Genomic DNA, 26,349 nt, shown 5'->3' with positions numbered 1-26,349 from the left:
TTAGTTTGCAGAACTTTGAAAAACCTCAACAAGATGGGTACAACACCCTAAAAAGGCAGGCATTAAAAGTGTTTTAACAACTGCCACTTTTAGATTGATGTTATTTGTACAAGATTATTGTACTGTATTGTATTGTATCGTACAACAGTATTATTCCCCTTTTACATTTGCAGGGTTTTTTTTCTCTTATTTTTCATGTAAAATACTTTTTGATTTTCAGCTTTATCTTTCCTCCCACACACTCAAAACTTTGAAAAATATATTGACACTTGTAAACATTGATTAAAGGAACACGTTGCCCTGGATCGGACGAGTTGGTCTATAAAAAGCGTTTGTAATCGTTTGTTATAAAATGCATATGGTCGGAAACATGTTTTAAAAGTAGAATACAATGATCCACACAAATTTGCCTCGAAAATGCGTGGTTTTCCTTTTACTTTGCGAACTAACACGGTCGGCCATTTATGGGAGTCAAAAATGTGACTCCCATAAATGGCCGACCGTGTTAGTCGATGAGGTAAAAGGAAAACTGTGCAATTTCGAGGCATGTTTGTGTGGATCATTGTATTCTACTTTTAAAACACCTTTCCAACCAAATGCATTTTTTTTAAAAACAGTTACAAACGCTTTTTATAGACCAACTCGTCCGATCCAAGGCAACGTGTTCCTTTAATCTGAATGGTTTAGTAAAGTCCCTAACCCATCACACCAGACTGCAGTGCTGTTTTCTTCTGCGGTTAGAATAGAAATGCTATTCTTGGTGATCATTACCAGGTATGAAAGGTCCTGAATAATACAGGATGCTGGTCAGTCTAAGTTGTGTCTGGGCGGAACAGGAAACAATTCAAGTCCATTAACAGTGTTAGTACTACTGGGTGATACACAACAAATCACAAGAGACCCACGCAATTTAGAGATCTGCGATAAGATAAGAGTACACATATAGTGTATATTTCCACCATGCAAAGTTTCAAATCCTACTTAAGAGTACACATGACGTCAATTTTTGTATGACTTCAAAAACCATCTTCGAATAGATGGGAATAGACAGGACTGGAATTCCAAAAAGGCCCTGGAAACCATGGCCTGCATTGCCCTGGTCTTGTTCCAGGTGTCCCTTCAAACTGATCCAATTTATTCCAGTTCTGCATTGAAAATGGGCCTGCCATCCATCTCAAAGATGACATTCCACGCCGCAAAAGAATGTGAAAGTCAGGCGCATATTCAACAATTTTTTGGACCACTTTGGTTTCACGCTCATTGCTTTAAAGGGAAGGTACACGTTTGTTATTACTCAAAACAAATATTAACTTAAAAACTGACTTGGTAACGAGCATTGGGGAGCTGTTGATAGTATAAAACATTGCAGGAAACGACTCCCTCTGAAGTAATGTAGTTTTTGAGAAAGAGGTAATTTCTCACTGAAAGCACACAAATTCGTTTTTTCTTTCATCATTTTCTCACAACTCCGATGACCAATTGAGCTCAAATTTTCATAATAGGCATGTTATTTTATGGTTATGATGGGATACACCAGGTGAGGACACTGGTCTTTGACAACTACCAAACGTGTACCTTCCCTTTCCCAAGCAAAGGACACAAATCTGCATACTCTACCAGCTGTTAAAAAAATACAAGCAAGACTTTCACGGTATACAAAATCAAGCACAGGATTTGTCATATTAATCAGTGAGAAGGATGGTTCGTTTCAGACAAAAAGCCCACTCAATAAATAAATTCATACCAGTACCAATCCTCCAGAGAAATATTACCATCTAATGTCAAGAAAATAAGCATATTGGACATGTTTTGGTTCCTGGATGCGGTATGCTGAAGAAAACGTTTTCCCAGTTTTATCTAAATTATGCCTAGCCAGACATACTTTCTTTTGTCTGATGTTTCAGCATGTCTTTGCAAATGGAATTTCAAACAACTACTCACCACCGCCCCCCCTTCCCTCCACCCCAAAAATTACAATTTTGTATATCAATTGTGGCAATCAAAATAAGCCTGTTAGCATTTTGCACATCACAGGTCTTATTATTTATATTGAGTTCCAGTTATCTGGTTCTAATCTTAGGGTGTCTCCTATAATCATTAGAACCCCGTTCCCACTGGACCCCGCATTGATCTCCCAATTCCAGAAAAGGGGCGATCAAGACCCCGAAAGGGCGATCAAAGGGCGATCAACGAGAAACAGGCTCCAGTGGGAACGCGAGGGCGATCAGGATCTGACCCCGCAATTTTGATCCTCCTCGGGAGTAGGATTAAAGCGGGATCTGATCGCCCTTTTGGATTAATGGGCGATCAAAAGTCTAGTGGGAACGCAAAGGGCGATCAGACCCAGCAAAATAAGCCTGTTAGCATTTTGCACATCACATGTCTTATTTACATTGAGTTTCAGTTATCTGGTTCTAATGTTAGGATGTCTCCTATAATCGTTAGGACCCCGTTCCCACTGGACAATTCCCACAATTTGCTAGCAAAACAGTGTTCTTTTGAACCCACTTCCGTTCCCAAAAAGGGAGGATCAATGCGCGATCATACTCAAGTGGGAACGCGACCGCGATTTCAAGCCTGCAACCAATCTTGTTGCGGGATCCCGATCTCGCAATTGTGGATCCCGTTCTCGCAATTGTAGATCCAGTGGGAGCGCGGTCTAGGTCTCACAGCTTCAGAAGTGCATTTCTTTTAAGTTCAACATGCATAGTATGTATCTAGACCTTGGTGACAAATATCTTACTACATGTAACTTATTTTTTACTCCGGAATGATAATTTATGATCACTTTATGACAACCCATAATCAAAAAAATTCACCAGCTTAGAATAACGAGACTCATATTTTTTATCAGTTGACATTTCCTCAGTGACATTCATCACTGCTTATTTTCACAAGCACTGGCTGTCCCAAGACATTTCTTAGAGTTTAGCTTACACAAGCACAATGCCTGCACCATAGTAGAGACCATAAGAATATAACAAACTAATTCCAACATCCAACTTCTAGGCATGGTATTTGGTCTTTGGACAAAAATTGGGAGCATTTTATCAAGTACACAGGCTGACCTATGTACATGTACGTATGTCATTTATTTACACATGTGTATTGTGTACCAGAGCTGGCAACATTTGTATTTGCAGTCAGTTGAGATTTCGTCAAAAAATCAGGGAGGCATTTAGAATTACATTCAACCATACAGAAAAAAAGTATCCATATCATAAATATTTTCAAATTTGTTCATCATATCAGAACATGGAATTTGGAAAGATTGGTTTATTTTCTGGGAACTTTCTGCAAAATCAGGGAGAGTTTGCAGCTCTAGCACCCTGACCATTCCTGAGCCATAATACTTTCTCTACTCTTAAAGGCAGTGGACACTATTGGTAATTACTCAAAATAATTATTAGCATAAAACCTTTCTTGGTGAAGAGTAATAGGGAGAGATTGATGGTATAAAACATTATGAGAAACGGCACCCTCTGAAGTTCCATAGTTTTCGAGAAAGAAGTAATTTTCCACGAATTTGATTTCGAGACCTCAGATTTAGAACTTGAGATCTCGAAATCAACCATCTAAACGCACACAACTTTGTGTGACAAGGGTGTTTTTTTTCTTTCATTCATATCTCGCAAGTTCGATGACCAATTGAGCTCAAATTTTCACAGGTTTGTTATTTTATGCATGTTGAGATACACCAACTGTGGAGGCTAGTCTTTGACAATTACCAATAGTGTCCACGGCCTTTAAACCCATCTCACAATAGGAGTTACAGCTATAATAAATGAGTGCACAAGGTAGCTGATCTGTGTTGTTCACTTCAATAATCTCTACCCAGGCCTGATGATTTGGTTTAGTTTTGAAAGGGCAAGGACACCAAAGCATTTTCTCATAGGAGCATTTCAAGGGGCACCAGGGCAGTGGAGGGGATTGACTCCATTGAGGTCTGTCTAGGCCATACATCTGACACTGAAAGTGACACCTTATTTTTCAACTGACAGCAAATAAAAAGGATACCCAACATTTTTAAATCCAGGCTTTCAAACATGGCCTTAGGTAATGTTAATTTTTACCTCCATAAAGCCATGTGTTCGCCTTTTGAAAAACAGTGGTCCGCAGTGGCCAAATGCCATTTAAAACAGGCAAGATTCACTCCAATCGGTCAGACCATGAAAAGAAAATTCTCTTCATCCATGGTCAGACTGGCTACACTGTAAAAAATCATCGGTAAAATTTACAGTGCTTAACTGCCAGCTAGGGTGCCAGGTAAAGCGCAGTAAATTTCACAGTGGAAGTTTACAAAAACTTCCACTGGAAATTTACTGCACATTACCTGGCACCCTAGCTTCCAGGTAAAGGACTGTAAATTTTAAGGATTTTTTAACAGTGTAGTTCAGAGTTGAAATCCGTCCCTATTCATTTGAAATATTATTCATTTGAAATATGGACCAGTGAACAAGCTGGCGGACTTGTGAAATGACAGGCTGACTGGTCCGACTGGCCAGTCACTGAAAAAGTTTAAAACGAAAAAACTTAATCCCATAATTTCCAATCAGGAATGAACACGTTTTAGAAATAAAGTTACTCAATACACTGCTTAGCATCTTAATTGGTAGTGAGACATGACCTCTCCTTCACAAAAGACAAACTGTGTAGAGGTCACATGGGGGACCAAGGGGTCACATGCAACTATAACCAACCCCTGGTCAATTGAGAGGGAAGGAAATCTGATCTAGAATAAATTAGCGAGCTGCAGGGAGGAAAATTGGTATCATGCGAGGAATTTACCACCAATGGTTTTGATACATCGCCATTCATCAGTTTGTAGTCAAGTTGCAACTCTCTAGTAAATGCCTACAAAATTATTTCAATTTTACAACAATTTGTTTTTTGACAGTAATGCTGCGGTTGGAAATTGATGAACGAAAAAAAAAAAAAGATGAGGAAAGCAAATAAGAATGTGTGGATACTTTAGATTTTAAATATTTTGGGTTGTTACGTTATGAACAAATGAACAAAGAAAAATTGACTTGAACCTAGGTACAAAGTTATTGACAAAATAGGGAGTCCGCTCTTAGTGGGCTAGATGGCTTAGTTGGTAGAGTGCTGACAAAATCTGAAGTCCTGCTGTAGTTTATTTTTTCAATCTAAAATCATTTGAAAAGTCAGTTTCCCTTTTGATAGGTTTGTTTGTTACTTAAAATCAATTTTTAAAGGTATACTCAGTACACGGTAGTAAGTTTTACATTTGAAAAAAAGGGTAGATTTACAGAACTGTCCAACTTCAGAATGGGACAGAAAAATATATCTTCCCTAAACATTGGAGGTTTTTTTCCTTCTTTTTTCAAATACAAACAACCCTCTTTGTCATAGTGCCAGAGCACATTTCATCAAGGTAAGTTACAAAGGAAATGCCTTCAGAAAAAAAAAACAGTTCCAGGCAATCTCCAAGAAGAAAAGCCATTCACATTTGAATGTTCACATATTTTTCGTGGGGTATGAAGACATTGCTTAAAAAATGACTTATGTGCTACCAAAGTGTTCCTGTAGCATGCACTGCAGTTGGTTGCGTCAAAGTTGCCTGTAAAAGTTGCCTCATGTGACAAGGCCCTTAGGCCCCACATTCTACCACAGACTGTACCTAGATCAAATAGAGTGCGAGGTGGGGTCCAATGTCATCACTTACAAAGTCTTCATCAAAAACACATGGGAATATGGTTTGAGTTACATCAGGCGTATTAGTCCAGTAAGAAAAATATCCATTTGGGAACTCTGGTACAAATTGGCTGGCAGAAAATCCAGCAGAAACTGTGGTCCCAGTTGGTTAGATGATATGTTGATAAGCGGGATTTAAACTAATGACAGACAAATTCTGACAACCAGCTAGACTATTTAAAAGATGATTTATTGCTGGAGTTCTCTAACCAAACTTTGTGATTTTTTAGTCGGATTTTAAAAATGGAAAACTGTAACTTCATTTAAAGGTAGGTTAATACTAGGTAAATTAGTATTATACAAACTTTCAGAAAGATAGGTTATTGAAGTGATGAATTCTGAGACCCAATTATGTAGCACTTCATAAGGGTTTACAAGGCTACGGCGCATTTAGCAGCCACAGCCAGGAACACCGGGGCGAACCCCTTCTCGTTTCGATAAGCGCACTGGGTTCTTTTACATGCGTTACACAACACATGGACCAACGGCTTTACGTCCCATCCGAAGGACGAAGCAATGGTTAAGTGTCTTGCTTGAGGACACAAGTGTACATGTACTCCATATATAAGTGACCATAAAAACTGACTTGGTAAGAACAAAGAGCAAAGAATGCTCTATGGTGTTAAGAAGCACTGCAGTTTTTGATAGTAGAAACTCTTTTGAGAAAGGTATCTTTCAGAAGCAACACGGTTTGGCTAAGTTTTCAACCCAAAACATTTGAATCTGAGCAACGATTCATGCATGAATAATTGTTTCTCAGATTTCTGAAGATTAAAATAGAAAATAATAATCCACACAAATATTCCCCAAAATTGTGTGGTTTTCTTTGTACATTGTTAACTAAAATGGCCTGCCATTTCGTAATTTTGTTTAATAGCGGACCAAGTTGGATCACAAAGTAAAAGAAATTTCCCCAAATAAATGTTGTCACAGTCATACAAAAAAAATACAACTAGAAGAAGCGGTATTATTTAGGGTTTTTCTTTTTGGGGGGGGGGGTTAACATTGGAAAGTGTTGTTTACATTAGTTTTTATTGCATAACGTAGTTTCCACTCTTTTACCACTTTTTGTACAGTGTTGTTTACATTACAGTGATTATTCAATGAAGTGGTCTGCACTCTATTCATGTGAACACAACACTGTGGTATTCCCACAGTAAAACCTGTAGGGACTCAATGAAGTGGCTGATAATAGTTGGTGATTTTGGGCCAGATTGTGATTTAATACTGTGAGTTTCACTTCGGATCTGGGTGCATCCTGTAAACTTGAAGGAGTGATAGAGATGACATTTGCAGGTGTTCATGTAGATTAATTGGTGTGAATGTGGGATCCATTCACGGTACAGGCGCATGGAGTTTCATCTTTGAGAGGGCAAGGCCATTTTCATTTTGGAAAAGGGCACTTCCAATGGAAAATCTTTAAGACTATGGGAAACTTTAGAAGGGGCACCAAGCATTCGGACATCCTGTAAACTTGAAGGAGTGATAGAGATGACATTTGCAGGTGATATGTAGATGAATTGGTATGAATGTGGGATCCATTCACAGTACAGGCGCCTGGAGTTCCATCTTTGAGAGGGAAAGGCCATTTATATTTTAGAAAAGGGCACTTCCAATGGAAAATCTTGAATTCTATGGGAAACTTTAGAAGGGGCACCAAGCATTCAAATGATGCAGGATGCCTTGTTTGTACACAATGTCCTTCTTCATGTGAATTATTTGTATATAAAAAATTGACGTTTGATGATTGGCACATTTCAATAATTGGTCTTTGTATCTTTGTAAAGAGAACATTGTTAGTTCATAATAGAGCTAAAATAACCTGCATTGCTGGCAATTTATTACTTTGAGATTTAGCCATCATTTTTTGTTTAAGACAATGCACTTCAAACAGAAAATAATGGGTTACAATTGACAATTTTTGTATTTATAACAAATCTGTACAGCAGACAAAGGTACCGCTATCTAAACAAGAGAATTTTTCTAATGGAATTACACCAAAAAAACAATTTCAATCTGGTCTGAATTTATCTTTCATAATCTATGAACCACCCAACCTACTAGCAAAACCCAATCACATGTAAACTCTTCAACTCACATTCCCTTTATTTGGAAAACATGCTTCAAATTACCAGACAGGATGCTGATTGGATAGTTGAAGGTCTCATGATACCCCATATGTCTATATTTAGGCCAGATGAGACCACCCAGCCTGTGATTGGATGTTTCCTAACCTTGACCTCGTAGAAAAAACGTAAAGTTCACTTCGTTGCCGAGTAATTCAATTTAATCACAACAAGTAAAAAAGGCAGAACATAGGCCCCCTATCTGTTTTCAGAATTCAGAATTATTGATAATATGTTCAAAATGTTTTAATTTCCTTTTTTTTTTTAATGAAGGAAAAAAAATCATTCCCGACAAAATGCTCTCGGATACATCCATCTTTGGAGTCAGGACACTGAGAAGTGGCATAAAAAAATACAAATGGCATGCCGAGAGAGCGGTAAGTGGTAACCTATAATTATAAAGCAATTACTCTTCACTAAACGCGACATTGACAGAGCACCATCGAATGAGAATGTTTGTCATGATATTGCATGAAACCCTTGGGACAGATAACTGGCGCCAAAAAAAATTGAACGCAAGTTTTTTAAAGTGTGAAAGTGGCTGTAAATTACAGAAAAACAGTGTGTCAAAATTTTAACAGGGTGTACAAATTTAGAACCGTGTGTCCATTAGACATGCATTAACACTATGACAGGTTACCTTGTAAACAAATTCTCACAAAACTTTTCAAAGAATCAGTTTTGAACCATGAACGAAGGTACGATATGCAAAGCAGCATTGATTCATAACCATAATGGGTCAATGGCCATCAAAACACACACCAACACCTACTGGGTCTACCTAAAACCTTGAAAAATATTCCTGTTGCACGTTGAACTGTGTGTAAATAAAGCTATGAAAAGAGACCACTTCAACTATACTACAAACAATGCTGGCCAGAATCTACCCACCAACCTAAAGAACAAACATGGACTGGTGAAAATAGCACTGCTATGGCTGCAAGTGCAACCGGACCCCTTACAAGCTCAAAATGTAAACATCCACTTCAGGTCACAAAGTAGCTTGGGTTTCTAGCTGGCTACTTCAAGTCCAACTTCAAGTCCAGTGCTCATGACTAGAGGAATATGTCAGGGAATGTGCATTTAACATTTTGGTTGGACAAACCTGTGAGGGTTTGCCTGTGACGTTTGTCAGTGACCAGTCAGCTTGTCCTTTCACTAGGCCATCAGATTTTCACTATAAGTCCATATTTCAATTTTCATGTTAAAGTAAGGATGGTCAAGACCACTTTGAGAGAATGTTGACTGTTCCCTACAATGTGTGTTAAAGCTCTATGGTTAAGGTAACATTTATCAGAGAACGCTGCCTGTTCATAATGTCTGCCACTTCACCGACAATAAACTTTCCAACGATCTGTTTGTTTTCAAGAAAAGAATTTGCTCACAAAAGGTAGCAAGTTATTCTGCAGCGTTTCCAATTCGTTACTGCTAAAATAATTCTGAACTTCCATGGAAAAAAGTCGTGAGAAAAAGAGTGGCACAAAGTCCCAAACTATAAGCTTACCAAACTATACAGAAACACATACATGTACTTGTGACCTTTGGGGTAGTCCGGATCCAGACTTGATGATTAGGTCTAGTCATGAAATCAAATCAATATGTGTTTCTAGGTTGCATGCTAGCGGTGTACTGGTAAAGGAAGGATACTGGCAGACGTAATGATTAAATTGTGATTTGATATGTCATGGTTTAGAGTAGGGTACGTGTAAAATCTTCACAATGGCTGGAATTTCTGGAAAGATTTTGAGACTTTTCATGGGTAACGTCGAGCATCAGATTACCTTTTCCATTATTGACGGAGGATAGTTCAGGGAAGAAAAATTTGCAAGATCTTGACAATTTTAAACAGTCAAACAAAGTGCTCTGAATATTACCTTTAAAAAAATGTATAACTCTCATGGAATTTTCCACCAATCCATCCATGTTTAGCAACCAAGTGGGTACCAATCTGCTTCTCTGGTCACATGAACCCTCAGAAATCTAAAAACGACTCATGCATAAATAGTTTAGGGTTTAAGAAATATTCAAACCATATTACTTCGAAAAGAAATCCTTGGTCAAAAAAAGTTTTAAAAATCAACGGCTGCAGCGCTTCTCACCAAGTAAGTGTTTATGGTCATAATTTTTTGGAGTAATAACCAATCTACAAAGGCACCAGACACCTTTGGTATTCTGTATCCCAACATAAAGTAAAAAAATATGTGAAAAGTTTGGCTCAATTGGTCATCAAAGTTGCAAGAAAATAATGAAAGGAAAAACACCGGTGTTGCACAATAGACTGTGCAAGTCTCGCGAGAAATTGAACTTCCGGGACCATTGTGGTCCCAACCTAATGGAGTTTTATGTTGGGGAGATTTTGTTCTGCCAATAATTTTAGTTTAACATAAGTTATGACTCTAAAAAGTGAATATGTTCTTGGGAATGTAAAAATAAGTAATTTAAAAACAGAAAAGTAAAATCAATTCAACAAATTAACGAAGAAAACTAAAGAAAAAAACTTGACCTCCAGTTTCCGGTTTACTCTAAACAATTAAGAATATTACCCAATTGACGTTCCCATTATCGCTGAACCTATGTGATGACCGCACCAATTGGACGTGATTCACAAACGGGGTGTATTAGAAAAACCATCCCGGTCGATGTCGAACAGCGATCCTCGTCCCGATAAATGTAGAATTTTTACGTTAATTTAAACAAAACAATTATTATGTACACGAATTAAAATAATAATTATACAAAAAGTACGTTAAAAATAATAATCTTTAAGAATTTTTTAACAAATAACAATTTCAATACAATTTGGTTTTGTACAAAAATATATTTTTTTCGAATTAAGTTCTCGTTTTCGCTACGTGCGAGACTTGCACAGTCTATTCTTTTTGCTTTCGGATGCCTGTAAAAGGCTAGAGGCCTGTAAAAGTCCTCTCTGATTCAATTTGTTAGTGAGAAATTACAGCTTTGTCAGAAAGTATGTCACTTCAGAGGGAGTCATTTCTCACAATGTTATATATCAACAGCTCTCCATTGCTCGTTACCAAGTAATTTTTTAAACCAACATATTTTTAGTTATTACCAAATGTGTCCAGTACCTTTAAAGCGCTATGATACATCCACTTTTTAACCACATCCAAGCAACAGAAACAACAGAGGCTCTATTGATCATGGACCTGGCCCTTGCGGTGGTGAAGTACAAAGCCTTGACTAATGATCTAGACTTAACACTTCCTGTTCTCAGTTTAATATCAAGTACCTTCAGAACACGCTCAGGATAGAGAGGCAAAAATAGCCCATGGGCACAGCCTGGAGGAAAACAAAATAGTCTGTCACAATTAAGTATTGTAGTAAATAACAGGCTGTACCATGTACATAATTTCACAACTAACTTGTGTACTTATTGGAAGAAAAAAATGAATAAAGTGTCTAGATATTTTGGCGCAAGTGTTCTTCGCTGAAGGCCCAGCCGCCCAAATTGAACATTACTATACATGTATGAATAGAATACAATGTTAAAATGTCATCTCATTCTTAAATCGTATCATTGTACAACTAGATCCTGGGGGTCGATTTCACAAAGATAGTCCCAACTTAGGACTAGTCCTAGGACTCTTTAGGAGTTATTCAAAACTAGGTTAGGAAGAGCATGGGAAGAGTAACTCATCCTACCTCGAAGCGAGGTACATGTAAGACAAGTCTCAACTTTTTGTGAAACCCCTCCCCCCCCCCTATTCCTTGCTCTATGACAAGATAAATCATGACCTAGACATGACATTCCTTATTTGCTGTGAAAAATATGATTCTTCTCTACACAATTCTTTCAATAGCACTGATTATGCCATTCACCATTACCTTACATGTAGTTTGATTTGCCATTATCAAAATGCCATTACATGGTGTTGGATTTTGTTATATAGAGTGAGGAAGGATCCTCGTTTTAAAATTCACTCTTGAAGGGAGATACATGTAGTGGGCAAAACAGGATGGAAATAAATTAAATTTTAAATTCCTGTCACACTGACTGTCACCAGACCCTTTTTAGAAGTTGCCACACAGACACTAAAACCCGGTTTGCAAGAAAAATATATATTCTATTCTAGAGACTGCTGATCAAGTGCTACTCGCCATACTGAGCGGGGCAACCAGCAACACTTCAGCGTGTAGGCTAAAAAAAAAAAGTTTATACATAGTGTAGTTATCTTATGTCTAAATTCCAGATTTTAAAATAGGTCTTGCATTCATTCTCAAAGCAGGGGTCTGAACCATGTAGAATGTTTGTGTATGAAAGTATTTTTGTCACAAAACAATCCCAACAAAAGCCCAAGTTCTGAATCTGAAGTTTTTCAGAGGAGAATCAATGTCATTGTTTGCAGTGTAAATCCTGCTGTGTATTGAATGTTTCTTTTAGAAGGGCCTGGCTGTGGTTTGCATGCTCCATTCACTCAAGGGGAATGGGGTGCTGGATGGGTGTGTTCTGAATACAACTGTTCACTGTGGGAAAAGCCTGGGTGTACAGTTATGCAAAAGCCTCTAATAACTTCCAACAACATTGGGCAGGGCATTGTATTTGAGATGGCATTACATTGTCAATGCAAAACTAAACACTTCACAAAAAAGTGCATTTAAGACTACATGCCAATACTGTGGTTGTGTATGAAATGTGTACAATAGCGAATTTACTTTGGATGTAAAAACATTGTGAATATAAATCGTGCACAAAGTAAATATTCATTGTGTATTTGTATTGTGTAACACCTATTCAACTCCAATGTCCATGTATTTTAGCCTGTATTTTAGTGTACAATACAAGCATCAAGAGCATGGCCAAATAGATGCAATTAATAAGGGCATGTTTATGACATCTTTTTCTTTGTCATCATGGGATTGGGAATGACATCGCCCTTCCCATCTTTAAACTTTGCTTACAAAGAACAGGTAGGAAGAGAATGCTTCCGTCAGCAAAGGACAGGTCTGGAATTCCAGCTAGTCCACAGCCTCGGTTGTCCCTAGAATTCTTGGCCCAGGTGTCCTGCCAAATGTTTGCTATACATGTACATATTTAATGTAGATGTTAAGATTTTCAAATGAAAGTGCCCTAATATTGCCCTTTCAAAAGTAACAATTTCAGGCCTGCAGATAGGTGCAAAAAAGTAGTCAAAATCTTGCCATGTAATGTATGTTTACACTGAATATAATTGCATCTTGATTACCATCAATAAATTAAGCATACTATACAAATACTTGAAATTCACCAGTAGGATCCCAGACTCGGACCCATCGATATCTAATTAATAATGAAGGGTGAATTGACCACTGGAGCCAGGAGCACAGTAGCCCCCCCCCCACAAAACATCAGTGGGAATTCAAAGTAATGATCCTCTCTATAAGATTTAAGTAAGAAGCTTATGTCTACATCAAGCAGATCAGCATTCTTTGCTAGTAAGCAATGATTTAGGCCTACATGTATTTCTACCTGGTGCATAGCTGACCTGTACTTTTGGCCGCTATGAATCGCTGTGTCTATTTTCTTGTCAATATGTGGCTTTGAGGTATCTACTAATGCGCTTGGGCCCTTTTAGCCATTGCTGGGCTGGTTTCTTGAGGTTGAACTCCTACATTGTAGAGAAATGCTAATGCCCTAATGGGGCATTTGCCCATGAAAGTGCTATCCGGTATTCAAAGGGCACTGTAAAGGGTTTTACATTCCTTTCCAAAGCATGGTTATGGACCAGTATTTAACTCTCTCAAAAAGATTAATATAGAGTGAGTGCACCAAGATCATCGGGATTCAGGGTACATGAACAACTCCTGTGACTTGTTGTTAGTGGGGATCTTCCCAAAGATTTTCAAAAAATCCGCAGGGCATTTTTTTTTTTAAATAAAGTTTGAATCGAGTTGAAATGGAGTCCTGAATTTAAAATGAATGTTTTGGACAATAAATGTATGTACAACATCTGTGAATTAGTGTTTACTATAGATGGGAGTTGGGGTTCTTTCGCAAAGATTTTTTTTTCCCAAACTCCAGCCTGGCATTCTGGAAATTTTGTTAAGTTTGAATTGAAGATGTTTTTGACAATGTGCTTTTGAGGCTGGGGCGTTTGGTTAAAGAAGGCATTGAATAATTTTGTGTTGGTGTTCCTTAGATTCACCACTGAAACAGAAATTAAAGAAACAATGCAATCTTTTACCCCATTATTTCAATATGATTGCAGTAAACAAGTTTTAGGCATCAAGGGTACCGGAAGGAGTTGAAGATATCTCACAATGCAATTGTTCTTGCTTGTCGAAGCTTTTCTCCAAAACAGTTTTCATCAAGTTTTGAACAACACTTTAACCCATTTCTATGATTTCAAAGCACCTACAAGTTTCACAACATTGCCCAAGTCCATCCATCCAGAATAAAAATTGTGCCAGAAATAGTTTTGAGGAAAACTCTGCAGATCTTGTGAAAATCCACGCCGTATAACAAAAGATGCCCAAGAAATACGGTGCGGCTTTGCGCTGCCGAGCTTTCCGCTTCACACACGTCTGATAAAATTGAATAAAAACTTGGAAATGGATGGTTGGTTGTCACTCAGACAGTAAATTGAAAACAAAATATTCCATTGTTGCTAGACATGTGTTAATTATTTTCTGGGAGATTTTTTTTTTCTTCAGAGTTCTTAGGGGAGTTTTTGTTTTGTTTTGAGGGTTTTTTTCTTCAATGGGATGGGTTTAAGCTTAGATGGGTTGCAGACCATTTCAAGGACTCACAGAGGTCAACTGGGCAATTTATTCAGGGACTACATTACATGCATCCCACACCATTCTATTGGTTCAAAACGCAATCGCCTTGGCGGGTCACACAAAAAAGAAGGAATTTCACAACTATTATTCTACCATGTTTATTGTGCGTGTGTGTAACATGCAGAACACATACAAAGAAAGTAGTAGTCCCAGCTGATTTTCTACCTTCCACCCAAGTAATAAAGAGCAGTTTATTCCGAGCAGTCTCCCAAATTCCGAAAATGTACTGCGCGGTAGTAAATATTTAAAGCAAGAAAAGTTCTCAAAAGAACATCTACATGTACCAGGAAAGTCACATACGTGTAGATCTTTTAATATAAACTTGGTGCTACCGCAAACCAATATTGATACTTCACCATGCAATGCCTCATATCCCATACACACAAAGTGCCAAATCTGCTCTTTAATGGAATAGAGATATTACAGTTTGTTGGTGAGATTGCACTTGTACTTCAATAGTTCAAACTTTTATGGATTTTTTTTTTTGGGGGGGGGGGGGTTAAGATGCTACAAAAAGTGATTGATTCTGATATCACTTACTAAAGTTCTCTTAAATAAATTGTGAAGAAATTGAGTCTTTGATTTTAAAATAGCCTGAATCCAGGCTGAATCTAATCAAACATTCTTGGTGGACTTCACCAAGAGTTATTAAGTTAGGGCGAGTAACTTGGACTACATATGACTAGTCCTCAGATGATGAGTTAGGAAGCTATCTTTGTGAAATCTACCCCATGTCTTGTAAAGTATTTTCTGGGCTTGTAATATATTTTGAGCTACATGTAAACGAGCCCCTGCAGTCTTGTGGGATTTTACTTCGGCCATTAAAGACATTGGACCCTATTGGTAATTGTCAAAGACCAAACTGAACTTCTCACTTGGTGATTCTCTACATTTGCATAAAATAACAAACTTGTGAAAATTTGAGCTCGATCGGTCGACAAAGTTGCGAGATAACAATGAAAGAAAAAAACACCCTCACTCACAGTAAGTCGTGTGCTTTCAGATGCTTGATTTTGAAACCTAAAAAATTCTAAAAATCTGAGGTCTTGAAATCAAATTCGTGGAACATTAATTCTTCTCGAAAACTACGTCACTTCAGAGGGAGTCGTGTCTCACAATGTTTTATGCTATCAACCTCTCCCCATTACTCGTTAACAAGTGAGGTTTTATGATAATAATTATTTTGAGTAATTACCAATTGTGTCCTGTGCCTTTAAACTAGATCCTGCCACCTTCACCCTGCAAAACTCTCTTTCTAGAATCTCGGCTTCACAAATGTGCATCATCCAATATCAAGATCAAGATCTCACTGTAAACATGGCACTTAGGTCTGGCTATATTTATAGGTCTAGACGCCAACCATATAAGAGCTTCAAGTACCTGTAGATACACTGAAGGACTTGTAGGGGGTTTCGGACATCATCACAGATCAATCACCACGGCAAGGTGATGACTGACTGCGCACTGGCCAACAATCATAAACACTATGTCTCGATCCGTTTTTTTCAACTAAATAATTATAAATAAAATTACCCATGTACATGTGTGCAATTACACTTCCGTTTCTAAATTCAATGTTACTTCATCTTCAGGCCTGATACACTGTACCTCTGCAAGATGGCAGAGGAGGCAGCCTTCATTGTCCTTGCCTAGGCCCAATTTCATGGCTCTGCTTACCGTAAGTACAGAATCGGCGCTTACGGAAGCAGGGAATTCTGTGCTTACGGCAAACGTATTTCACAGGTCAGCGGCAAATTTGGGCTTCTGCGCGTGCGTACTTCACGTTACTAGGCATTCTACGCTTACAAGGCTAGCGCAGAAATTCGGCGCTTGCACGTAAGCGGGGAATCGAGATCATAAGCGCAGAATGGTAAGCAGAGCCATGAAATTGGGCCTTGGTCATTGCGATGTAGTTGCGATAACGTAACCCTCCTACCGACGGCGTATTTACGTTATCGCAACTAATTGCGATGGTGCCTCTTAGAATGTTCAAAAACAAATGTATAACTTCCTCATACATACATAGAGCTGCCCTTGCCCTTTCAAAAACAAAACATGGGGCTGGCTTCTCATACATGTTCCTAGTAATTAGGCCATTTAATAGTTTTGATGGTAAACCCAAAATGGTCACACCCTTTATTGAGGCTTGCCATCCATTGATGTTTCTCTTCAGTAAACAAGTTTAAAGTTTACATCTACGTACAACAACAACAAATGTAAAGATATTCATGGAAGTATTAAACTTGTAGCCGTCTTAAATTCACTTTAAATTTGTCCGTTGTTCCTTTCTGAGTATGGAAATAGTTAGTTATTCTAAATTGTCAATCGTTCTTTTTAATAATATTTCAGGAAAAGTTTCCGTATGGCGCCACCACTTTTTCATTCGAAATAAAATAATATAGTATCTAATTTACCTGATTGATATATCCCTTTTTGTAAAAATGAGTGAAAAAGTGGTGGCGCCGTACGGAAAGTTATCCATATTTCAAAATGTACAGATGTGATGTTGTCTGGGCAATTCTTCGCGAATATGAATTGAAAAACAATGGAAAAATCAAAGTCAAGTAAAACAAGTATACTCCATATCCCTGAGATGACCTACCTTGAACACCGACAGCACACCACAACAGCGCAGCGCAGAGTACCAGCCATCTTGCCCAGCATAAAGTTCTTACCACATTCCTAGTCAGCATTTCCATATCTGATTTTCATCAGAAAATCTCCCAGGTTTTACTCCAAAGTCATAGACATGTCGTGGGTAAATCGCATGAAGATCCACAGAGAGAAGAAAATGACAACTTTCCTCAGACAGAGAATGTGGAAGATGTGTTGAATGGCAGTAGGTCAGTATTCACTCCACAAACAAAACAAATTATTGTCTGGTTTGGCTAAATTCCTTGACACTTTGATGTTGGTTGAACTCAGGAACAGATGTACTTCTTCAGTAAATTCTTTAGGTTATAAAATCCAGACGAGAGGTTGGCAAATTTGTGTAAAACTACAAATCAATATTTTCCAAAAGGTACAAACAAGCCAAAGCAGGCTAAGCACATTTGGCCCCGTGCATCTTTGTAAAAAAAAAAACACTAATTTGTGTCGTTGATAAACTCATCAATATCACACATTTCCAACAGATGTTAACTTGGAAGTGGTTCTTTATTCCGTGTCCACCATCAGACGACCAGCAGGATGTTTGTGCCTCAAAAAAAAAAAACACGTCTGATAAATTCCTCCTGTATTTTGCCGGTCCAAATCTGGGTAGCAGACGACCGAGACAGTACCGTGCGTTACGCCGGGCGACAACTCCAAAAGTGCGGTCAGGCGGTTTGTGGGCAATTCTCTCTCACTCTCAGCTGTTGATAAATTTTCCACTCCCGATAAATGCTCCACTCACACACTGTCAGCACTACAAAAACACACATCCACGGTCACTAGACTTCCAGCTTACCTAGCACTCAGTCGAGACCAAATAATTTGGAGAAAATGTCCGTGGATAGTTCAGGTTTTCCCGGAGTGTTGACGGGCTGACCGTCGTGAGTCCGTGGCTTGAACCTATGTGTAAACGTTGATGACTTTTTCTTGTTGAAATAACACACAAACTATACTACTACTACTAAAACACACGCAAAACAGTTAGCAGCAGCCCCCTAGCGTTTGCCCATGTAGCACCCCATCCACACACTGCCTGAGTCACTCATCCGTCATGCTTCGGTGAACTCAAAATAGAACACGGCCATTATCCTAGCCCTCCTAAGAAATCCCCATAATTATAGTCAACTCCAGCGGAAGCGACCCAGTCATCCATGCCCAACTAATACAAGAAACGGCAAGGATCTTGTCAACTCTCTCAGTCAAAAAGTAAATAAAAGTTCTCCATTGGTCCTCTATGGTGAGAGCAAGCAAGAAGTTCGAGAAAAGTGTGGTGGCTTTTAATTTAGCAATGGCGGGATAGTGCGCCCTCTGTTGAAAACACGACGGAGCAGTACTTTTGTAGATTGCCGGTCCAATAACTTTACTCAAAACATTATCCCTCGGCTATGATTTATTTGACAATTAATTGCTCTCAAACCTCATTTTACAATTATGTCAAATGCCATTTTGTTTGATTCTCACAGCAAATTTTAAACCGTCATTAGAAGAAAAGGGGGGGGGGGGAGAAGTAGGGTACATCAGGAAAGCCTACATTTAAAACTTGTATTTAAAAATGAGAGTCCAATTTAAAGCCAATATTGATTTTAAAATTTCTTCAAAATCAAGGAATCAAATTACACAAATTGTAGAAAGTAAATGTTTACAAGATTTTGTCACTGAACGTTTTGCTCAAAATTGCTGATAAATGGTAGCAATCACAGTATGCATTAACCTGAGGTTATAGAGACTTAACAATTTTCTCATTTTATTCATGGAAACTGAGTAGCTCACAAAAAGAACACCATCCAACCTTGGAGCCCCTCTTTAGATCTTCGGTTTGACCCTTTACTGCCCTTTGTCAACCTACTTATGGACACTTTTATTTCGTTCTTAGTGCCTGTATCCCTTTTTTATTTTGTTTGTTAATTGCCGAGGGAAAAAATATGAAACTCGGATCTAGATCTTATAGGAGGTTGAAATGATGGCATTTCCATCTACTGATAACCCCTGGAGTTAAACATTCCAATGAACTTCTGGGTAAAAGATCACTGAAATAAAAAATTAAAAAAGTAGATCAATCAAAAGAGCTTGACTTATTTTAGTTTGAGGAAAGTGCAGCAAGTTTTGTTTACCAGGAACACTTTTAAAAAGTCTGAATTTAGATTAAAGTATAAATTTTCTCATTCCTAGGCCAACATGTGTACGCTTTGTAACTAGATAATTTAAAGTGCATGTTACTTTTTGCCCTTTTTTTCCCCCAGACTACCAGAAATTTGTACATAAAGCAAAAAGCACCCCAAACACTAAGGAGTTTGCCAAAGTTGCCAACAATAAACAACTTACTGGATTTATTTAATCTGAGTTGGAGTGTACTAACCCCTGGAATAACATTTATATGGGTTTTCAAACGAGATACAAACTTCCCCAATATAAGGTGAATTTTCTGAGTTTGAGGGATTTTTTTTCCGTCTCCAATCAACATTAATCTCTAGTAATGAAATCAAGGATGCCTAATAAAACAACTTTTATCACTGTGTCTTGCAAGCCAACCCTAAGCAAATTTGTAAACAAGGGTGTTTGATATGTAAACTGTAAAAACAGGGGTTATAACCCCACTCTTCCACAAAATGTTTATAAATTTGACTCCCATAAATGGCCGACCGTGTTTGTCGGCGAGGTAAGAGGAAAACCACGCAATTTGTAGTGAAACTTGTGTGGATCATTATATTCTACTTTTAAAACATCTTTCTAACCATATGCATTTTATAACAGACGGTTACAAATGCTTTTTATAGACCAACTCGACCGATCCAAGGCAACGTGTTCCTTTAAGGCACTGGACACTATTGGTAATAAATAGTAAAAGACCAGTATTCTCGCTTGGTGTTTCCAAACATAACACACAAAACAAACAAAAATCTGTGATTTTTTTTTATACTCAATTGGTCATCAAAGTTGCAAGAGAATAATGAATGAAAACATGCTGACAATAGTGTGTGCATTCGGATGCATTATAAAGGGCTTCAGACCTGAAGTCTTTTATTATTTAAGTGAGAAATTACCTCTTCCCCCAAAACCATACTTCAGAGGGAGCCGTTTCGCACAATGTTTATTACTATCAACAGCTCTCCTTTGTCTTTACCTAGAAAGTGTTTATGCTAACAACTATTTTGAGTAAAGTTACCAATAGTGTCCAGTGCCTTTATACGCTCCGCCATGACATGCCCCAATTACCAATCCATTACCTAGAAATTTAACCTATTCCTCCAAACAACATCCTAGAGAACAGACGATCAAGCCGACACAACCAGACAAATCAACATAGCCACACCTATAGGCAACCATTCGCCAGAGTTGACTGCTACCTCTACAGCCCTTTCCCAAGAGCTGTTAGGATTTGGAACAGGCTACCAGTGGCTGCAGTCACTGCAACCAATCTGAACGGGTTCCAAAGAGAAGCACTGCCAGCTATAAGAAAGATGGAGCTACCAATCCCTCTTAGGACAAAATTGACATTATCACCACCTTATAAGCACTATCTTGAAGGCACAAGCACAGAGCGCAAATGGAAATTGCAACCCACCCTCTCCAGGACAGCAGCAATGCTTATGGGAGAGTTCAACAATGCAAGATGCAAGAACCCCAAACCACAATATTAATTTATAGGTACCCATACAAAACACCAGATAAAAAATTAACCAGATCAACTTATCTGAACAAAAAGGACTAAAGAGTGATTGAATGTTATACTATTTCATTTAAATTAATGATCACTACAAATGATCAAATCTTTATTAATTTCTTTCCATAAAAAAAGAAACTGCACAAAAATAATTCAAAACAAAACACAAAAAAATGCCACATCAAGGCCCGGTCCCACTGCAGCGATAACGAGAACGATAATGATCACAACGCAAAGAGAACGCGTTCCATTGGTTGAATTGCTCCACGTAGAATACGCACACGCTCATTCAACCAATGGAATGCGTTCTTTTGGCGCGTTATCGTTATCGTTCTCGTTATCGCTGCGTTGGGACCGGGCCTTTACTCCACTTAATAATAATGGTGACTTGCTGTCCCAAATTAAATTGCATTAAAATTCATTATTTGCACTAACGTAAATTTACCACTATAACTATATCATTTTCATCCTAAAACGGAGAAAATCAAAGGAACTAATGATATTTTGGCACAAAAAAACAAACAAATAAGCATTTACTAAATTTTAACCACGGAGTTGCTTTGCACTAACGTAAATTTACCACTTGTAACATATAACTATATCATTTTCATCCTAAAACGGAGAAAATCAAAGGAACTAATGATATTTTGGCACAAAAAAACAAACAAATAAGCATTTACTAAATTTTAACCACGGAGTTGCTTTTCAAAAAGAAAGCTAAATTTAAGACTACAGAATGAAAGGTCAAACAGTACGCAATACAAATGATGCGTGGGTGTGACAACTGAAGAAGAAAAAAACGAACCAAAAAAGATAACAGGGGCAAATTTCACAAAGGGTTAAGACTCTTATCTCGAGTTAGAATGAGTTATTCGTCCAAACTTAGAACTAGTCTTTATATCCCCAAGGGCTAGTAAGTACTCTTTGTGAAATCGACCTCTGAAGCATTTAGGAAACAAAACTAACAAGTTGGTTGTATGGTGGCTATAAAGGAAAAGTATACCTTTGTTTTTTGGGTGTGGTTTGATTGTTTTGAATCATATATAAATGTAGATATAAGTAGTAAAACTAACCTGTGCAAACTTAATTTCAAATGTCGGTAGCATTTTTAAAATAATTATTGCCCACATTTGGATCGGTTATATCCATGCCGAGAAGACTAAACCATAATTCAAACACACAATCTGAGAAACGTATCGAGCACAAACATTTTTCAGATTGATACATTTTGAAAGCCTTTCTCTAAAACTACATTCCTTTGAAGGCGATTGTTTCTCAAAATGTTAATTCTCACTATCTGCAGTGCTTCTTAGAAGTAAGAAGTTATGGTAACTAATTTCAGGAGTATCTACTTAAGGTACACTCTCCCTTTAAAGAACGCCAGTGGGAAGGAATTTGTCTCCTTCCCCCCCCAAAAAAAAAAAACCCCAAACCAATGATGTACTTTCCTTTTTATTTGAACTTAAATATTTAAAGTCACCTGGAAATAGAATTTGTATTTTTTTTCAAACATAAGAGTGTATGTTTTGTAACAATAAAACAATTTTTTTTTAGTAATTGTTTGTAAGGATTTATATGTTTAAAATAGATAAAGTTGTTTGGGGGTTGACTCCGCCTACCCCTTTTGTGACGTCAATCGAGGCAGACTTTGCCTTGATGTGTAGAGTAAACACACATGCAAAGTACATGCAAGTCCAAGTCGTGAGTTTGTACATTTCAAAAAGTTGTTTTCTTGCATTTTTCCAGCAATGCCGACCAAGTGTATTGTTGCTGGACGCAGCAAAAGTAGGGTCTGCATGGTTGGTCAGACTCACAAGAGCAATAGTGCCTAGTGGTCCGGTCTGACATCTTTTTCAGCGCTGTGCAGCATTTTCTCTTCAAATATCGCGCCTCGATTAAGGTCATAAACAGCACCCTCTCGGGTCGGGGCCTACTCTTAAATTTGTAAATAAGATAAGAACTAATTTTTTAAAACCTTAGTTAGTTGTTTATTCACATTCCACTCATCAAAACAGATATATTAGTGACAAAAGCTTTATTTTGACAAAATACCACTTCCAGGTGACTTTAAGAAAACAAGGCTTGCTGTGATAAGCCATAGACACATCAAGCCATTTCAGTAGGGCGCCCTCACCTAGAGTTCAAAAGGAGGTTGTTCATTGACCAGTCCTGTGCGCCGCAGCGCGTCGTACATATCTGTGTGTCTCGATTGTTTTGTTACAGTTTTACCTCTAAGATGGTGGCTGGACGTCGTCAATGCATAAAGTCTATAGTGGGATTGTCTTTTTTATACCAAGAATACTTAAATCAATGTACATGTATGTTGTAAAACCCAAGATGCAAAATTTCTAGAAAATTAATACCATTATACAATCTCTTTAAAATCTTAGAAGGGTATAATATACACCCTTTATTATTTACATTGTATCTGAATCACAGCTGCCAACATTTGCATCTTACAATCAGGGAGATTTTCTAGACAATATTTTGAACAGATATTTAGAATTTCATTCAACATAATAGGGAAAAACTTTCCAGAATCAGGGAGACTTTCAGTTTTGTCCATCAGAAATTGGAAAGATTGGTTTACTTTCATGGAACTTCCTGCAAAATCAGGAAGAAGTGGCAGCTCAGCAACAGATACGAAAAATAGTGATAATTTGAATAACTCATTACAATAAAATATTTAATTATACAAAGCACGTCAATACCTCCTTAAACCAATTTTTAACCAAGTAGTTTTTAGGAGGTCATCCTCAAGTGACATCATCATGACATCATCAGGTGTTGATTCACACCGATTCAAAGTTTAATAATGCTGTTTAAAACTATCTCCAGAACTAAACAATCTTTTGTTCACAATCTAATACATAAAATGAAGGGGTTTACCATATGTGCACTGAATATGGACCCAATTTGACATTATCTTCCGATCGAAACTAGAAGTTGATTGGAAAAAAAAACCAATCCTGGGCCTCATTTTGAGGTCTGAAAATAAGAACAGGAGTTTGGACATGTTCCTATTTTCATGAAAATAATGTTTGACCCCAAGGCCACCCAAAAAAATATAAGAGGTCATCATCCTCAAAATGTAATATTTTTTCCCAAAACCTGTTGCAACTTCTAATAATGTAGTTCAACACTTACTTCAATACCAATGCCAAGAAAATCAGTGGCGTAACACTGAAAAGGATTGAAACGAACATTTTGATGTATGAAAGATCTTTATATTATTTTGATAGTGACCTTATTTGACCTGGCTTTCTGTCATAACTGAGAGTTGAAATAAAACATTCATTATGAAGCTCTATTTTAATGGTTTTAAGTTAATTTTTAATATTTTGATTTATATAAATTTTAATATTAACCCGAGATGCGAACATAACTCTACAAATACTAAATTTCTGGGTATTATTGTTTACCCAAATAAACTGTTTTGCAACAATATTGTTTGAAAAATTCTGAAATAAGCAGGCTTTGCTTGTTAAGCTATGAGAAATTTACAAATTCTAGTGGAACATTTTAGAGCGCATCAAGGCGATTGGGGGCAAATTATCACTGGTTTGACCCTGTAGTCGGGAATCAATCAAAAGCAAGCAATCTTGCATATATTTTTCTATTGGAACATTTCAAGGGGCATGAGGGCAATGACCAGGGGCATCAGAGGCAATCCACTCTGTGAAGTATCAGGCCTAAATAAGTATGCCAAACTCAATGCAAATTATTACTGTCAAAAGCAAGCTATCTTGCATATATACTATTCTTTGGAACATTTTAAGGGGCATCAAGGCAATGACCAGGGGCAACAAACAGAGGCAAATGTCTGTGTTGCCTCCGTGAAGTATGCAAAACCCAATGCAAATTATCACTAGTTAAGCCCTCAATAAGGGCGCCAGAAGCAGGCAATCTTACATTTTGATGGACGTGATTGATAGACAAAAGATTAATCAAGCTCTGTTCTTTGTCTCTTCCTGGGTGCTTCTCCGTCGTTGTCCCTCGTCACGACGTCGACACCCGAATCATCCGACGACCCCATTGGACTCCCCTTACTGCTCGAACCTTGGTTCAAAATGTCGTCTTCATCCAGCGTAAGCTCTGGGATATTTGGAAGGGTGTTGATCGCCTTGAAGTGGTGGGCGGTTGGGAACCCCTGCCACGCCTTGGCCTGTGACTCCACCTGACTGGCGGGGAGTGCCTCCATCACCGTCAGGACGTCGTCCAGACAGTGGAGGAGATTGTCGGCGTCGACCATGGAAAAACACATCGGAGGTTTGAACTTCAAGATGTTGCCGTACGGTCCTTCTGTACTAATGAGGATGCGCTTATCTCTCAGGCTGGAAAAACACATGAGAGGAAAAAGGCACAATTAAGCAAATAGTATCTTAATAATAGGCCGTATCCGAATTTGCGGCTACAGCTGGATCGCTGCGGTGTCATGCATTGACGTATAGGGTGCCCTTGCAACACCCCTGGCAACGGTCGTAGCCGCAGCCGTAGCCACCACGTCGGACACGGCCATAGTGGCTCCTTATAGACGATGTGACCTTTGTTTACATTCAAACCGCCCTCTGTTGACAAAACACTGTACACGTCATGTTTCACCCGGCAAAAAGACGCGTTGTCATCTAGCTGGCTGCCAAAACACAAAGGTTTCGCCCGGCGGTATGCGCGCAAGTCATGTTATTGTTTTTGAGTGACGTCAGAGGTCACATCGTCTTTATAGTGCTTAGGTACATCACTCAGTGACACTCGTGGCGTTTTTCAACATTATAACCCCTGGTCACTGGGCCATTTTAGTTGACTCCTTTTCCATCTCAGCTCTCTTGGGAGTGTACAACCAGTGCTGCCGCACTATACTATATATACCATAACAACCATGGCCCAATTTCATAGAGCTGCTAAGCACGAAAATTTGCTTACCATGAAATTTCTTCTTTGATAAAAACAGGATTACCAACCAAATTTCCATTTGTTGCATATTGCTTGTTACTGGTATTCAGATGTATTCAGATCCTGATAATTATGTGGAAATTTGGTTGGTACTCATGTTTTTATCAAGGCAAATATTTCATGCTAAGCAAATATTTGTGCTTAGCAGCTATATGACATTGGGCCCATCTCTGTCCTTACAGGTACCATTCATACCCCTGTGTGAAGAAAAGCTAGTAGAGTTAGGCATCTTGCTCAAGGACATGACTGGGATTCGAACTCACACTTCGATGACTTAAACCAACAGAACTGGAGTTTGATGCTCTAAACCACTCAGCCCTGACACTCTACTCATGTGTAGAGACCACAGCCTACCCTAATCTTTCTTTCCAAAGTACCTGCTCTTTATTTGTCTCAGATTTAGCCAGTTCGTTCTTCCTTCTGTATTTTTGTTCCCAGTATACATTGCGGGAAAACTTTTAAAGT

General features: G+C 38.2%; 2 protein-coding genes across 4 annotated transcripts in view; both read right to left on the bottom strand.

Annotated features, from left to right (window-relative positions):
* Window positions 1–18,337, bottom strand: part of LOC139952788 (extracellular matrix organizing protein FRAS1-like) — a 167,253-nt gene extending 148,916 nt beyond the window's left edge. For both annotated transcript variants that reach the window (XR_011787911.1, XM_071952003.1), the window contains exon 1: window positions 17,224–18,337. Coding sequence is in view for 1 of the 2 variants with exons in the window: in XM_071952003.1 (XP_071808104.1) it covers window positions 17,224–17,320 (97 nt within the window). In the remaining variant the exon portion in view is untranslated. The remainder of the gene's footprint in view (window positions 1–17,223) is intronic.
* A 2,659-nt stretch (window positions 18,338–20,996) lies between these two features.
* LOC139952843 (5-phosphohydroxy-L-lysine phospho-lyase-like) overlaps window positions 20,997–26,349 on the bottom strand; it is a 32,688-nt gene continuing 27,335 nt past the window's right edge. For both annotated transcript variants that reach the window (XM_071952099.1, XM_071952100.1), the window contains exon 14: window positions 20,997–25,268. In XM_071952099.1, coding sequence (XP_071808200.1) covers window positions 24,878–25,268 — 391 coding nt within the window. In that variant the 3' untranslated portion in view covers window positions 20,997–24,877. The remainder of the gene's footprint in view (window positions 25,269–26,349) is intronic.

Source organism: Asterias amurensis, chromosome 21 (assembly GCF_032118995.1).
Source record: "Asterias amurensis chromosome 21, ASM3211899v1".
NCBI classification, from domain to species: domain Eukaryota; kingdom Metazoa; phylum Echinodermata; class Asteroidea; order Forcipulatida; family Asteriidae; genus Asterias; species Asterias amurensis.
The sequence above is the reverse complement of the archived record's forward strand: the minus strand, read 5'-3'. Positions and strand labels throughout refer to the sequence as shown.